Consider the following 17348-nt stretch of genomic DNA (forward strand, 5'->3'; position numbering starts at 1 on the left):
CATCACTCAAACAAAATCTTGACTTGACATTCTACGCTTTTTCTATCTTATGTTAATGCTTAGAGGGTGATATTAATGACAAAGATCCCTATACAGATCCAGAGGTAATGACAAAGATACCTCTGGATATTAATGCTTAGAGGGTGATATGAATGACAAAGATCCGGATTTTCCAAGAAGACTAAAAAATTAGACATTTCTCGTGGTGGCAAGAGGCCCAAGCATAAGCATAAGAAATAGATAATAGATTTACTTGTATTTTCTAGTTTCTAGTAGTTTTTATAACTATTAACTCTTTCATATTTATTATGATATTTTTTTAAACAATATATGACAATTTAAGTTTGACGTTTGAAGTTGGCAATTATAACTCATTAGTAATGAATTATCATGAAAGTTGAAAGTTGTTTCATTTCATTTCATTTTATAACATTTCATTTCATGTTAGATATTATTTGTTGTAATCGTTACACTTAGCTTACAAGTACAACTTTGGTGATCAATGATGATAAATGTTATATATTAATTTTGAAAGCTTGAAACTTTAAGATTGATGAATCACGAGACTCAATATGTTGTATGTTACTATGTTACTAACTTGTGGATGTGATTGATGAACATTATAACTTCTATATGATTGTTGTTATATGGTTCAATCTATGTTTTTAGTGTTTTATATATCTAATTCATCATTCTACATGTTTTTGTTGACATATATGCATCAAAAGATAAAAAATATAGCAAATAGATATTATATAATAAATGCTCTGAGATTCACTCCCAGAACGAGAGCTTCTGAAAATGTCGCTCCCGCTCCCAAGTAACCTTGGCATGATCTCTATCTCTCTTCTTATTCTTTGGATTGTTGGGACAGTCACTCCTGTAGTGACCCTTCTTATGACATTGATAGCATTCTACCTTGGACATGTCTACTTTCTTCCTTGGTCCTTTCGATTTCTTCCCTTTGTGTTGAGCAATGTAGGCATTTGAAACTTCTTCAGGATTGGCAACTAGTGAGATCCTTAATTCTTCTTGACTGCAAGCAGTCCATAGTTCTTCAAAAGTGGGAGCTTCCTTCCAACTGTTAAGTCCTGCAACAAATGCACCCCAAGTAGGTGGAAATCCTAATAGGGCAGTGATCACGAGTTCTTTGTCTGGAACAATTTCATCAATGGCCAAAATATCATCCCCGATTCTTGCTATCTTCACAAAGAAGGAGGCCATTGTGTCTTCTTTAGTCATCTATGGTCCTTAGTCCATTCTTCAAGCTTGCTACTTGACCAATGTTCTTAATAGTGAATAACTTTGACAAGACCTCATACATTTCTTGGCTATAAATGCGACAATGTTTTCATTTATTTCTTCTACCATTAGGGTCATGGCCACTAATTCTAATTCTTTGAACCTCACTTTATCAACATCACTGGATTCATCTGTAGGCTTCTTTACTTTTCCTTTGACCAAGTCTAGAACCTTGTTCTTTTCAAGGATGAGGTTAATCCTCTTCTTCAAAGACCTGTAGTTAGAGGCTCCTTCAAGTTTGTTCTCTCCCTTGATTGTGTTAGGCATTGTCCTTGAAGATAGTAGACTTTTTCCCTTGAATAATCCTTTTAAATGATTCCTTGATCAAGTGTTTGAGAATGCCTTTTTCTTCTTTCTTCACCAAAGCTCTGTTACCATGTTAGAAAATCAAAAAGGCAGAAAGATTTTCTTATAGTTAATAATTACTTATGATGTTCTTCATTTCTTATTAGGTTTCTTTATATCTTCTTTCTTTTAGTTCATCAAGCAATTACCAAAGAAATAACACATAAAGCAATGGACACCAAATGTAGGCTCACAGCCAGGGAAAAACCCCTCTCTAGGGGAAAATCCAGTCAGTGATTCTTCCTTCAATACTTTTTCAGAGATATTCCAAGACTCTTGACCTTGACACAGACTTTCCTCCACACCAAGTCAGGCTTCCTCTTCTCTTGCAGATGATCCTACTTGACTTAGCAGTAGCAACAACAATAACAACAATTTCTTCGACCCATCAACTTCGACCTTGCTTTCGAGACTTCGATCTTCACATAGGAACTTCAAGCTTGGCCCAATACAACTTCTAGAGGCAGCAACACCCAACAACAACAACTTCGACCTATACTTTGATATGGCTGCAGCAACTGGCTACGGCATCAACAAGAGAACTTCGATCTTCCAAACCAGGGCACGAGAGAGAGAGATAGATGCACCAAAATTTCGATCTTCTTCCCTTCCTTCTCCTAGACCAAACTCGCACTTCCTTTTCTTCCTTCCTCTATTTCGCACTTTTTCCAGCTTCAAGAGATATCGAACTTGCTTGTGAGAGAGTGCTTCAAATGGAATTTGAACTGCTTCATTTATAGTCCTTTGGTGAGGTCGAATAGCCCTCTTTGAGGCCGACTTGATCATCTTAAGGCCGACTTGGTGTGGAGGCAACATAATTCATATTTGACTCAATACTTAACCTTTTTACATGATTCAAAAGCCCAAGAAGGGTCTCTTTAAAAGTACAATGACTCTATTGACTCAGAATAAATCCTAGAAGTCCTCAATGGGGACTTTGACCTAAAACATGATGACCCAAGCATGAAACCCATGCTTTAATAAGTCATAATAATAATAATAATAATTCTCTTTATTCTTTTGACAAGTACATTATAAGATGACTCAAATACATTTAATGAAGACCAAACCTAGTTACCTTTTCCAACAACTCAGCCAGGGCAAAACCCCTATGAAGGGGAAAACCCAGTCAAACTCTTCTACTAAAAGATTCAAATCAAAATGAGACAAACCAAGACCTTTTAATCGAGACAACGACCTCCTCCAATCCATCAAGTCAGCCTCTTCAAACTTTAACAAAATCACAGTGAAAATACTTCATGATTGAGACCCCATCCTTGCTTCTACTTCAGAATTTTTTCCAGCCTATAATAGATTGGTCCTGCAATTTTCCTTAACTCCGGATGTGTGACATAAGAGTAGATAGATGCTTCCTTTCTTTTTCCCAGCAATGGTCTCTCCTTCCTTCGATATGGATCATCTTAATCTTCCAAGAAAATAGGTTCCTTATTCATCTCTTTTAGCTTCAGATCGAGTTCATTCAAGTTGCAGATCACTTTACTTGCTTTTAATGGATGAGTTGCGCTTCTTTATATATAGTCAATGTAGCTTCCTAGAAGGATAGACCAACTTGATGGAGGCTAGGCTGACTTGATTGGAGGTGGAGCAAGACACAATTTTGACATAAGAATATTTTTTTCTTTTTTAACATAAAAGGGCCCAAGAAGGGTTTACAACAAGCATGAAAACCATGCTTTAATAAGTCGATTTTCTTTTTATGAATAAATAAAAAAACAAAACAAAACTTTTTCTTTCATTTTACAAAGACAATTATGAAGACCGACACTAGTTAAATTCTTCAACAAAACAGGGGATGAAATAATTTAATTATTTAAATGTCATTTGGGTGAAAAAAGCAACATGTGAAGGTGACATTGATTTAGTCAAAAAGGTAAATAAAAAATAAAAGCTCTTTGGGCAAGCATAATCATTTCCTCGTATCAATTTGGAGAGCTCTTGTGACTTTTGAGTGGTAAGGGTGAAACTCTCGAGTGAATTGGTTTTGGTGGTGAAACAAATCCACCCTAGCTGATCAGAAGAAAAGATCACTCAAAGCTTTCACCGATATTTATTGTTGAATATTCATCTCATTGCCAGGTCGTGAGTACAGTGAAAGATCGTGGGATTTTTGGAGGTTGTATTTTCCATCTGCAGTTCATGTGGGAAAATGAGGCCAATTCACTCATTGTCAGGAGGAGGTCGTACCAATTATTATCAGCGAGTTGAGGGTATTTGTTTGTGTGTAGTTTCAGCCCAATTTTTTGCTGCCCTATACAGCACCATTTTTTCCTCAGCAGTTCAAGCCATCATTTGTTAGGTCGTGGCATCAAAAGGGAGTGTCAAATTTGCTCCAATATAGTATTTTACAGCAGTGTAAGGGAACACTTCAGCATTGTCATCATCTCCTATTTGCCCAGCGAATTGTGCCATTAACAATGATTGTTTATGGGTTTCCAGAAATCTAATTTTGTAACTCAAAAGGCAGCTCCAGCACATAATTCTAGGGCAGATTAATGAAAAAGAACAGAATATATTGGTTGAGTTTGTTTGTTGTGGTATTTTTGCTTGTGGTATGATGGTTGAGTTATTTGTTTAGCAAGAAGGGATTTTACAGTGGTATTAATAAACAGATCTGCTATATCGGTTGAATTTATTTGCTGTGATATTTTGTTTTGGGTATATTGGTTGAGTTGCTTGTATAGAAAGAGGGGATTTTACAGAAAAAAGAGTGAAAAGCTTGATTGTATCAATCAAATATGATCAATATCAATCATATCCATCTCAAATCCTATAGGATAGAAAGAATACAGTCGCAGAGGAGAGATGGAATGCAAAGAGTCACATAGAAGATGTAAGGCCAAGCCCCTTGTATTACCTCAATCGGTTGAACCACCATCCCAAGGCATGTTGTGAATGAAGAGGCCATAGGTCATTCCCTTTAATGTTTACCAGTTGTTATTGTGGTGGGCAGTTGAGACACCCTCCACCCTGATATTTCAGGGAAGTGTGCGGGATCCCGATCCTTGGGAAAAAGGGGAAGACAAACAGCAAGAATCTATTGATTATTCTTCATTAAGTCACCAAATAATACACAAATTATTTATTACTAACTCTAAAAGTACAAACTATGTACACTAATCTGAACAGTAGAATAAAACTCTTATATTTTATGACTATCAAATTGTTATCAGGCTTGCCAAAAAAAATAAAAAAGCATATTGAAGGTCCACATCAATATATTGAGTACCTGTATAGCACAAGGAGATCAAGTTGATTTAGGATGCAACGTCAGAATAAGTTATAAATATGTTCACTAAAGCACAAGCACAAAAAATGACCATTAAAGGATGGTGTTATAGTGTTAATTTTGAATTTAATTAGTATTTATGGTCCATGGAACTATATGTTGTAATGCATTGAATGTAATTAGATCTGATTCCTCTCAATTAATTTTTGTATGTTGAACAATTACAGTAGTTTGAATAGCTATAAAAAATATTGACGTAATATACATAGACATTGTTCCATATCATTTATTGAAGTATCTACATGAGGTAATTGTATTCTTTTAGAAAGAATTATGTTCTTTCTCTCAAATTCCAACATAGATCCATATTACTCGAGAAACACCGTTGGAACTCTTCGAGACAGTATAGATGCAACAAAGGAATACAAACAAAGCTGGGATGTAAGCCAAAAGAAGCTCCAATACCAACTGATTTGTGCACATAGTGCAAATGGGGAATGTGGGGCAACTTCATAAATTCACTCTCTTTGCATTACATAATAACATTTATTTATAGTACAATTTTACATCAAACTTGGATTTGGAAGATGAGAATAGATTTTCAACATTTAATGAATCTAGCCAAAAATAACTAACTTAACCAAAAAGCAGGTGCTAAAATGTCTGCTAAATATAGACAAAATATGTTTTTCATAATCATCACATAACGATGTCACTTTTTCTATACACCCACATGCACACAAGAGCTTACCATAAATGTTCCTTCATCAGAATAATTTGCTGTTTCCTTGTAAAACATCGGGTCTATATTCAACTGCTTTGCTGCTTCAGGTGCATTTTTCAATACAAAAGACAATGTATTGGCATCTGCAATTCCCATATCATACGAAGAATGTAATAATTTATTCCCTGCAATGAAAAACCGATAAGAAATCAACATTTTAAAAATTAAATAGGCATCAATTTGAAACCAAAGAGTCGAAAAACTTGAATTTTTGCACATACAAATCTTCACAGAATCAGGAAAGCTCCCCTCTTGTATTTTACAAAGAAATATGTTAGTTCATTTTAAATTTAGTCCACATGACTCAGACATCATTGACAATGAGTTCCGTGTAACGACAAGTTCCATTTTAAACATGATAATTAGTTACAGTTGTATGCATAGTTGTATTCCTGTTCCTTTGGAAAATGTGCATCTAGACTCTACACCACCACCATCAACCCTCCAAAAAACACACATAGAGAAGTCATCTCCTAATACTATATTCTGGAAATTAGGGTATGCTTAAGGGTAGAAAAACAAGAAACATGCAAGAAACCAACATGTTACATCAAGCATTCAGAGGCATGCACCTTACTTTTTCACTAGAATTATGCTGACAACATCTTGGAATTTAATTCTAACAGCAAGAATCAAAGTACTCTTAATGGATGGAAAAATGGGGTACTTCTTTGATGGGAAAAGAATGTCAGTGATAGATTTATATATGCTTTGGATGGCTGCTCAAAAGAAATTAAAGTTCTTCCTATTTTCAATAAGCTACATGCTTTTATCTTATACATTCCATTTGATGATTCCGGAACACATCAGCATGCCATTAGGGAGGTAAGATGTGGGAAGGGTGTGATGAAGTAAAATCTTAATAAGCAAGGGCACATCTTAACGAGTTCCTGAACAGCTAGACAGAGTTAAAGAATCTCTTAGGAACTTTTCAATTGTTATAAAGATTCTGTTTCTCAATCCCTCTTGAACAGCTGTTTCCTCTAAATCACTGAACTACGACCAACCTCTCTGTGACCAATAAGATGCTGCCTGAAGGCCGAGATGACACTTGCAGTATTTCGACTCCACTGAAGAATATGGATGAAATATTATATAAAATTCAGGCATTCTTCTTAAAGAATATGTTGTTAAATATACAAATGGATGAACATGATTTCTTGAAGACCACTTGTTGAAAATAAAAAATATAAGAGAGCAGTCAAAAAACTTGAAAACAATAAATAGAGATGGTGAAGAAAAGCATCTCGTTATAATCAATTGCAGAGTCTATCAGCGTTCGATGTAAATTTTGTTGAAACTTTGAGAACTACTTTTGCAAATATAAATTTGATATTTGAGTACTCGAGCAACAAAATTTTGCATAATAATAGGTGGAAAAAGATGTTTGGTAGCAGCAGTGTAAATGGAGAATCAGAGGTGGCCCTAACTGCAAATTTACAGGGCAAGGGAAAGCCTTGTGAATAAAGGTTGGCATGAAGATGTAAGTATGCTGCTTCATATTTGGAGAAGCCTAGAAAAGCTTAAATGCTTTTATTGTGGTAGGATAGATAGGCCAGAAGGCCTGTTACACTCATTCCAGCAGGGTTACATACATTTTTTCACTTTGCATTATCACCATTGTAATCCCAAGGTCACAAGTCAAAACCTGTGAAAACCATGTTAATCTTTGTATTTAGGTGTCCTAGGGCTTGTGATGGTCAGCCTTGGTCAGTCGCTTTGGGTTACATCCCTAGATCCTTTCGTCCTCAATAGGATTGGACAACTTTGGATGGATTTCAGTGGGATGATGAAAACTTGACTACACTGAGAGGGGGGTGAATCAGTTTAGTACATTCATGGGCATTAATTTTTCTCTTTTAACTGATTAACTCAACCATTAAATGAGCATATTGACACTTAATAACCAGCAGATTTAATATGCAAACAACAAGCAATAAGCCAAAACATCACATCAACACATAATACCAACACATATGGATTGACACTTAATAACCAGCAGATTTAATATGCAAACAACAAGCAATAAGCCAAAACATCACATCAACACATAATACCAACACATATGGACACCAGATATAAGTGGAAACCCATAAAGGGAGAAAACAACGATTTTGTTATTGTTGTGATGTAAAGGAAAGCTCCTACTCCTTATTACATCTTATTATCTATAGGCTCCAAACTACAGGAAGCTGCTACCTCAATTTTCTGCAAGCTGCAAGATGCAAGGAAGCACATGTACTCTAAAGAACCCAGAAAATGTTTTGGGAAATTCCACCCAGAGACAATTATATTAAAATAATTAATATTTTTAATGGGGTTCCTAAGTATAAACATAGGAAAATTAAAATATTAATGGGTATTAATCTAATTGTGGGTGAATCTTCTAGATAAAGACGGAGATCATGTCAAATCAATCTGAGCCTTTGATTAGGAGTTAATCTAGGTCGTTGGTTGTCCAACAGGAAGATATAAGAAGGGGCTTGAGGGTCATTTGAAAAATACACTAAGAGATCAAGAAAATCGATTTTCTAAAGTGAGAATGTTAAAATTGGCAACTAGGGCCAAACTCCACATGGGTCATCTTATTTGCGACAACTGATATTTTTCTTGGATTCCTCTCTCCAAGGTGTAGGATTGATCTAAAGCTCATCTGATTCCAACATGTAAAAATGAAGATATCAATTTATTTGTACTATTGAAAAATTGTCAAGGTCGGCTAGCAAGTAAAACAGGCATTTTTACCCCCAATTCATCCTGAATGTTGCATATAAAAGGAGGAGACCTCAAGTCATTATTTCATCATCTCATCTTCACTCATCTCTCTCTCCTCACTTGATTGGATACGCAGATTAGGGCAGTCATCTCTCACACGTGCGAAGGAAGGAGTTGACCAACGTTGACCGAGCTGTAGGGTGACTATTTGGCTACGTTGACCTGTTTTGACTACGGATTGGGTGAGGCAGCTTCTCCTTGGCTGGGCACTGAAACTAAGGTGATCTAACCTCTGGTTTGACCAACATTGACTGCCCTAGTTGCTGGCTGCAGTTTGACTTCAGTTGACCAGACTTTGACTGACTTTTTCGAACTGTTTTTGGACTGTTTGGGTTTGTTGTTGAATGCCGAAGTTGACTGGGTTTGACCGAGCTGTTTAGAGGAAGAATTTTGCCATGTTTGACCAGCTTTGACATTTCTGGTTAGGGCTTTTCTGCTGCTGTCATAAATTATCAGATTTGTAAATTTGTACTATCTCTCTTTGCTAAACTATTGAAGAATATAAAAAGAATTGATGAAGGGTTTCCCCACATTGGGGTTTGTCCCTGGTTGGTGCCACATCTTGTTTCCTCTTGTCTTGGCTTTTCTTCTACTGTTTATGTTTATGTTCTATCTGCATTTTACTATCATGCTGATGTGATTGCTAAACTAGATATTGATATTGGGCTAATAAATAAATTGAAGTAAATTGCTCGTAAGCATAGAACATACTAAAAATTAACATGGTATCAGAGCTAAGGTGAAGACAAAGCCCAAGCAAGAGTGAAAGAGCAATCATCGAAGACAGTTGGACAAGGACAAAAGGCTCAATGGGTTCCTCATCCCACTTCCCAGCTGAAGACAAGCTCTGTGAAAAGTCTGACTATCATGGATGGGTTATTATATCATTTGCCACTGTTCTTTTGTCATTTATGGGTTATTATATCATTTGCACATATTTGCTGGAGTTTTTGCTGGGGTTTGAGGAATATTTTGGGTTAGGGATATTACATAACTCCTCATCAGGGTGGAATTTCTCAAAACGATTTCTAGGTCTTGGAGATCTCATGTGCCTTAGCCTCTCCTCCAAATTTGAAGGCTAGAGCACATCTGATGCTACCAAAAATCAACACTCCCTCTTAGCGAGGAATGTGCTCTAGCAATGTTTCACTATAGAAACATCACACTGATTTTCCGCATCGCTACCTGTGTTGATGCATGGCCTGCTGCCTCACATCCCCTGCACTGCTACTTCCTATACTACTCCCCATGACACTGCCACTACCACTGTTGCATCTGTACTGCAGCTCCCTCTCAACATGTTGCATCATGCTGCCCATAGCACTGTCACTGCTAACTGTTGCACAGCAACTCCTGACACTTATCCATTTCTGCTACTGAAATGGATTCTTTAGCATCCCCATCTTCTCCCTGAAATAAACGAACTTTGTTCTTCCTAGAGCCTTGGTGATGATATCTCCCACCTGTTCTCCTATAGGAGTGTATCTCAATTGTACTGCTCCTCGTTCGACACAGTCTCTGACAAAGTGACATCCGATATCAATGTGCTTCGAGCAATCATGAAATATTGGATTCTCAGAGAGCTTGATTTTGATTATCACACATGATCCTGGTCACTTCCATCCTTCTCCTGAATAGATTCAAAAGCAATTTACTAAGCCATATCGCTTTGCACGAAGCTGTGCTAGCTAGCATATATTCTGCTTCAGCTAAGCTCTGAGCCACGGATTTCTGTTTCCTACTACACCAGGAGGTCATTCTTGATCCAATGTTGAAATAGTACCCAATTGTACTTTTCCGATCTACTGAACTTCTAGCCCAATCTACATCAATGAACCCACTCAGCCTGATGTCATTGCCTCTAGTGTACAATAGTCCATGCTCAACTATTCCTTGTATATACCTGAGAACATGTTTGGCTGCTACCCAGTGCGCCCTATTAGGTTCCACCAAGAACTCACTAAGGGTGTTGACAGCATAACAAATGTCTGCCCTAGTATTGACCAGATACATTAGGGACCCTATAAGCTGCCTGTACAAGGTGGGATCAACGTCTTTATCTTCTGATGCATCAATCTTCTTCCAGTTGGTGATCATTGGAGTAGCCATAGGTCTACAGTCCCACATCCTGAATCTCTTCATGATTTCTGTAGCATATCTCCCTTGCCCAAGGAAGATCTCACCCTTCTGCTGCCAAACTTCCAACCCCAGGAAATAATGCATCTATCCCAAATCCTTCATGTCGAATTATGCGGCTAAGTTCTTCTTGCAATCTTTGAATAGCCTGGATGATCCTGTCAGGAAGAGATCATCCACATATAACACTAAGATTAGAGACTCATTCTCTACGACCAGATAATAGAGATTAGGGTCTGCGTCACTCCTGACGAACCCCATCTTCTGCAAGTAGCCATCAATTCGATCGTACCATGCCCTCGGTGTATGTTTAAGCCCATACAAGGCTTTCTTTAATATGCATATATGAGATTTCTTCTCATGTGTCTCAAAACCTTCTGGTTGTTCAATGTATACTTCCTCTTCTATTACCCCATTCAAGAATGTCGTCTTGACATCCATCTGATGAATGTCCCACCCCATCTGTGCTGCAAGAGATATCACGGTTCTAAAATAAGTATACCTGACTACTGGGGCAAAGGTTTCTTCATAGTCTCTCCCTTCCTTCTGAGCATACCCCTTAGCCACAAACCTGATTTTGTATTTCTCCACACTATCGTCTCCAGCATATTTGACTTTGTAGATCCATCTCGAACATACCACTGATTTGTCCTGAGGCCTAGGTACCACTTCCCAGACATCATTGACCATTATAGAGTTGTATTCCTCTAGCATAGCATCAACCCGTACTTGATGCTGAACGGCCTCATGAAAACTAGAAGGTTCCCCAACCTGAGCTACTAAGGCCTGGTATCTGTCTGGTTGTCTTCACTCCCTTTTACTATTCCTGGGTGCACCAACGAAGCCTTTTTGCATCCCATAGAATCTGTCAGATTTCTCGACTCATTCTTTCACTGGTAGTAGGCATATTTATCAACTCTTCCTCGTCCTGAGATTCCTCCTGTTCTAAAGCTTTGTCTTCAGGAGAATTTCTGGTACTAGTTTCCGCTAGTTGAAGTGGTTTGACCAACAGCTCGTCTTTCGACTGCTCCTCTTAAGGTATTTCTCGAGATTTCCTGAAAGCTTTATACTCCATGAACTTTACATCCCGCCGAACTACTGCCTTCCTACTCCTTGCAAGATAGACTCTATATGCCTTAGCATTCTCGCTATATCCCACAAGATATCCATTCTCAGCAGTTTGATCTAATTTCTTCCTCTTCTCCTCTGGCATACAGTAATATGCTAAACTCGCAAACATCCTAAAATGACTGACTTCAAGCGTCTTCCCGATGAACACCTTCTCCAGAGTGATTTTGCCCAATGGCCTATGAGGAGTCCTGTTCTGAACATAAACTATCGCGTTGCATGCTTCTACCCACAGGAATTTAGGCATATCCTGATCATACAACATTTCCCTAGCTGCTTCCACAATAGTCCTGTTTTTCCTTTCTGCTACTCCATTCTGCTCCGGATTGTAGGGAGTTGTCCACTCTCTTCTGATGCCTTCCTTAGCGCAAAAATCAATGAAGTCCTTGTCAACATACTCTCCACCATTGTCTGAGCGCAACACTTTTATCTTCTTTCCTGTCAGATTCTCCACTAGAGCCTTGAACTCTTTGAATCAACCAAAACCTCATCCTTGGTTTTCAAAAAGTAGATCCAAGTCTTCCTGGAATGGTCATCAATGAAGGTGACGAAGTATTCGGCACCACTAAGAGCTTTTGTGGACATCGGTCCATAGATGTCTGAGTGTATCAATCCTAGCACACTCTTAGCCCTATTGTTACTTCTGGAAAACGCTGCTTTGGCATACTTGCCCAGAGCGCACCCTTTGCATAGATCATCTCGTTCAGTACTAAGATCTGGAACTCCTGACACTGTTTTCTGAGAATTCTCAGAGCCCCATGGTGTAAGTGTCCCATCCTCCTGTGCCATAGTTCATTCAAATCTGTATCTATTACTGCCTATCAGTGCCATTGGTGATTCTAGCTGCAACCTGTACAACCCGTTACTTCTTATTCCAATCTGGGCCTTCTTTTTCCAGCTCGGGTGTTTGACATATACTTTCTCCTTAATGAAGAAAACGTCATAGCCCTTGTTTTGAAGTTGAGATACGAAAAGTAAGTTCATCCCCAATCTTGGCACATGCAGCACATTGGTTGTTCGAAGCCGCTCTCCTGCTTCGGTTTGAAAAACTATAGTACCTCTAGGCTCTTCCTACTGGAGTACACTTTGACTTATTCTCCATGGTGATCTGAAAATTCATTCTTTCTTCCTGATAATCTGAAAAGCATTCTCGGATTCCTATCATATGCCAGGAAGCTCCATTGTCTATATACCAAACCTCTGAGGAGGCAGAGCTTGCTAAGCAAGCGACTTCTTCTTCCAATCTGGAAGCTAACATAGAATAATCGTAATTTATGTCCCTTGTGCATTCTTCTGGAAATCTGCACAAGTCCCCTTGAGTGGATGCCTCTGCATCATGCTCTTGACCCATAATCGATTTTCCTCTCCTGTTGCCGGATCTCTACTCTGATACCATGTGAAAATTTCTAAATTGAAATTCTACTACTGCAGCAACTGATTTATTTCACCTACTTATTATTCACAATAAGTTATTTACGAAATCCCTTCAACAAATATTAAAATAAATTCTACTGCAGTTATCACACAATTACCCAAAGAAAAATACATGCACAAGAACCAATCACATCAACACAGTTATTTTTGGACAATTGTCCCCGGAAAAACCCAATGTGGGAAAACCGGTGCAGCAGATGAGGGCTTTATTAATCTTCAGCAACAATTGCTTTTACAAGGAATGATTTTATAGAGAAACTGAAAGAAAACACCTGAGACTTTCCCTTTGACACCTTTTGACACTTTGGAGACCCTGCTCCCACTTTTGCGTCACCCATGTGTCACTCGGCATGGCCCTGAGTGGCTCTGCGTCCCTCAACGTCAGCCTACGTAAGCTCTGCATCTCTCCTCTGGACTGCGTCTCTCTCTGCGTTGTCTCTCACTATCCCTGTGTCGCCTCCTCCTCAGTCATTGCCTGCTACTGATGCCCTCCTCTTCCTCCACCCTGCAACTCTCCCTCTGAAATCGATCTCCTCTACTTGAGAATCGATTTTCCTTGAAATATTGAGTATCTATCGGTGTGTCTCCATATGATCCTCAAGTCTTCTCTTATACTTTTCCTGTTGACGAATCAATGGCCGAGATTAAGTCCCTAATCAATGGCTAAAATTAAAACAAACTTGATCCTCATCTCTTAGAAGCTTCTCACCCTTATCTTTATTAATACCCATTAATATTTTTATTTTCCTAAGTTTAGACTTAGGAACCCATTAAAAATATTAATTATTTTAATAACTCCTCATCCGAGTGGAATTTCTCAAAACGATTTCTGGGTCTTGGAGATCTCATGTGGCCTCTCTTCCAAATTTCAAGGCTAGAGCACATCTGATGCTACCAAAAATCAACAAACTATAGATTCCTCTAACCGAAACACTATAATATTGTATTATATTAGTCTGAGATCCCTGTCCTTTACCTATCTGAGATTTCAGAGAGGTGTACTCACTGTGCCATCCGAAATCCTACACCTCCTGCACCCATCCAAAATTCAGAGTGTCCGAAATTCTTGTTTTTTGTGGTGACCTCAGTAGGCTATTTATAGCAGTTAGGTTTCTGTATATAAGCCAACATGTCACCTTGAATTGTTGTTTCTTTATTGCGCTGACATGATATTAATATTCATTTTGAGGCTGACTTAGCTGTTCTCTTCATCGTTTTGCAAGCAAACTTCTTCGTGCTTGTCTTTGGAGGATTGTGCTTGTCTTGGAGGACCTTTTAGACTAGTATATACATTTACACATATGCTCAAGAAGAGCTCTTTACATGTCTTTGACTCTTTGACTTTCCTAGACCTATGGAATGAGCAAGAAACTCATTCTTATAATTTACAAAAATAATAATTCTTTTCCCTGACAAGTACAAAGATCAAAGTTACATTTGTAAATACCAAACCTAGTTACACTTTCTTCAACAAATATATGCCATAACGCCAATAATATGACAATACCGTGCAAATAATATTGACCTATGAATATGCCATAATGCCAATAATATCGACCCGTTGCTTCTTTCCATAGATATATCTTATCGAGTTGATGTTTCTTCTAATAACATCGACTTGTTATATAATTTATGACAATAACAATGACTTGTTTGAGCCATATTGTATCGTTGTTGTTTATATTTAGGATCTGCACATTTATTGTTGGTTCACCACTGCTCGATGCGCCACCAAATATGAATTTTTTTTGAGTTCACCAGTGCTTGATGCGCCGGCCAACATCCATATCATTAATAGCCTATGTCTATCATAATATATCAGGCGTTGATACCAAGCGTTAATAATAAATCGTTCCATAATATATCGACCATAGTTCAATATCGACGAGTAGAATATATCATTCATTAACTGGATGAAAATAAAACCCAACGATGCCATTATGAACCTCAATGTCGTGATAGATGGTTGACTCAAACCCTGAGATATTGTAATCCACTTGCCTAGATCCAAAATAAAAACCCTTTCCAATAGATCTTTGAAATTTGAAAACATATTAGCATCCTCCCCTGGAGAGCTTGCAATAAGACAAGCAACCTTTTCACCGTTTTCTTTGTAACAAGGTCTTCTTCTGTGGCATGAAAGTTTAAGTCCTGATCAAAATGTTGATGTCAAACTCGTAATGCCTCGTCTTCTCCTCTACTACCATGACTAACGAAAACAAGATTACCATAACAAGAAACGTAAATTGTAGTATTGACTCGCTAAATTTTGTCTTCAATCTCCCACACAATCGCCCTAGTTCTATTTGTTGCCCCTACTGAGATGTGTATCACCCCGATTACTATGAATTTGTGATGGACCTTGCATGAATATATAACGAGTGATGAGTAGGAGGAAAGTGTAGGCATAGGATGTGTTCTGGTGTAAGTTGAATTTGGTAGGTGCTCATCGTAATGCTTTCACCACACACAGGCAATATAGAGGATTTGTTGTGGGAAAAAGAAGAGGTGGATGTTGAGCATGAATAGATAAAATAAATTAAAAATTATATCAATGATTTGAGAGACTAAAATAAAATGTGTTCGCTCAACCGGAACTCCACCGAATAGTTTTCTTCAATGCAATAATTCACGTTGGAAAGCACGCTACCAATGCATTAATGTATACAATGTTGTTCAGCACTGCTTCATGCCATTATATCAATGAGACCCTATATGTGCTCCAATTATTAAACACATAATATATATCGAGTGTCTTATATCATGCGTTAATTTAAACCATACGATAATGTGAACTAGCACGAGCAATTGTAAACTATGCAATAATATGCGCCATATAACAATTTTGTGAACATCCTCCAAGTCTCTACGAAGTTATGTGGATAACAAGCTTTCCTAACAAATACCACTGGCTCCTTCTCTACGATCTGTTCTTGTCATTTTTGCCATCTCTATCGACTATGTCCATTCTGCAAATCTGTCATCACCATCTCTCTAGTTGCTATATCACTTGTCATATAACATCCTTTAATGACTTGTCACCCAAATTGTAATGTCCAATATAGCCAGGCTATCATAACACTACTACGATCACTGAATTACTGCCAGACTAATGTATCACATTTATATAATGATTACTGTTCGAATATTCGTTCATGTAGCGCACGTTGCCATGCCTTCGAACTGTCTAACGCACACTGCGATTCTTCCTCAATTTCATAGGCGACGCTCCATAATATTTGCCAATATGACTACAACCGTTGGATTGTGTAGTAACATTTCAGATTCCATTTTTTTCTTTCTTACGCATATATTTTTCGCTCAAGGTCGTTACTCCACAGGTCCTTATCAGTATGTGGCGCAGGTTGTGTAACATATGTTGGTGCATTTATTATCCCTTCATTTGTCGATGAATTTAACCATTTCGTCGAATCTTTAGACATGATGCATGTATGCATTGACATGTAAGCATATACAACTGTGTCGAATGATCCTCATGGAAGTCTAAGATACATACAATTTCTATGTCGATTATCACTAGTAATTTCACCCTTGGGGAACATAAGTTTTGTTGTCTCCTCATATTTAAGTTCCTATGTGGTGATGCACCCTTTAGTGTGATACGTGCAATGAGTTTTACAGTGATCCCCACAGATGAAGTCGACATTGCCTTTGATATAGCAATCTCTTAGATAGTGCCTTCCTTGTTGAGGTAAACAGTATCCTGCTAGCCCAAATATTGGCAATCGTAGAATACACATTTGTGTCCCGATATTTTGATAGCAATGGCTCATCCTGATTCCTGAGGCAGAGTTTTCATATGTAATATTTTTAGCAATGAAATTTGATGATTCTACTCTCACTGCATCACAATCAAACACACTAGTTCTGGTCTTTGTGATGAAAATCATTAGGATTGTCAATTTTATGGATAGTGTTATGCCAAGATGACATAGTTTTCTCTTTTAGACCACCAATTGCTCATACTATCCCAATGCCCTCATGCAATGTCCACGCATAACCATGATTATTACTCACTCCTTGCTTGGATCCTTAACACAGTCAATTGTGACTTGCACATCCTTGTACTTGACTCCATTGCACTTAGCCATAAATGCAACTCAGGATACTCTACCTGTTGGTTTGGGTATAGTGTAATGAGATTTTCCATTTGAATGAGCCATTCCATCTCCAATA

General features: G+C 37.9%; 1 protein-coding gene across 1 annotated transcript in view; it reads right to left on the reverse strand.

The window, feature by feature from the left end:
* Positions 1 to 5600: 5600 nt before the first annotated feature.
* Positions 5601 to 17348, reverse strand: part of LOC149141578 (uncharacterized) — a 318849-nt gene continuing 307101 nt past the window's right edge. Inside the window, exon 17 of the mRNA XM_089446868.1 lies at positions 5601 to 5803. Within this exon, the coding sequence (XP_089302994.1) occupies positions 5616 to 5803 (188 nt within the window). The 3' untranslated portion in view covers positions 5601 to 5615. The remainder of the gene's footprint in view (positions 5804 to 17348) is intronic.

The sequence above is a fragment of the Pinus tabuliformis genome, chromosome X (assembly GCF_031772625.1).
Source record: "Pinus tabuliformis cultivar Carrire ecotype Pingquan chromosome X, CPIR1, whole genome shotgun sequence".
Classification (NCBI taxonomy): Eukaryota; Viridiplantae; Streptophyta; class Pinopsida; order Pinales; family Pinaceae; genus Pinus; species Pinus tabuliformis.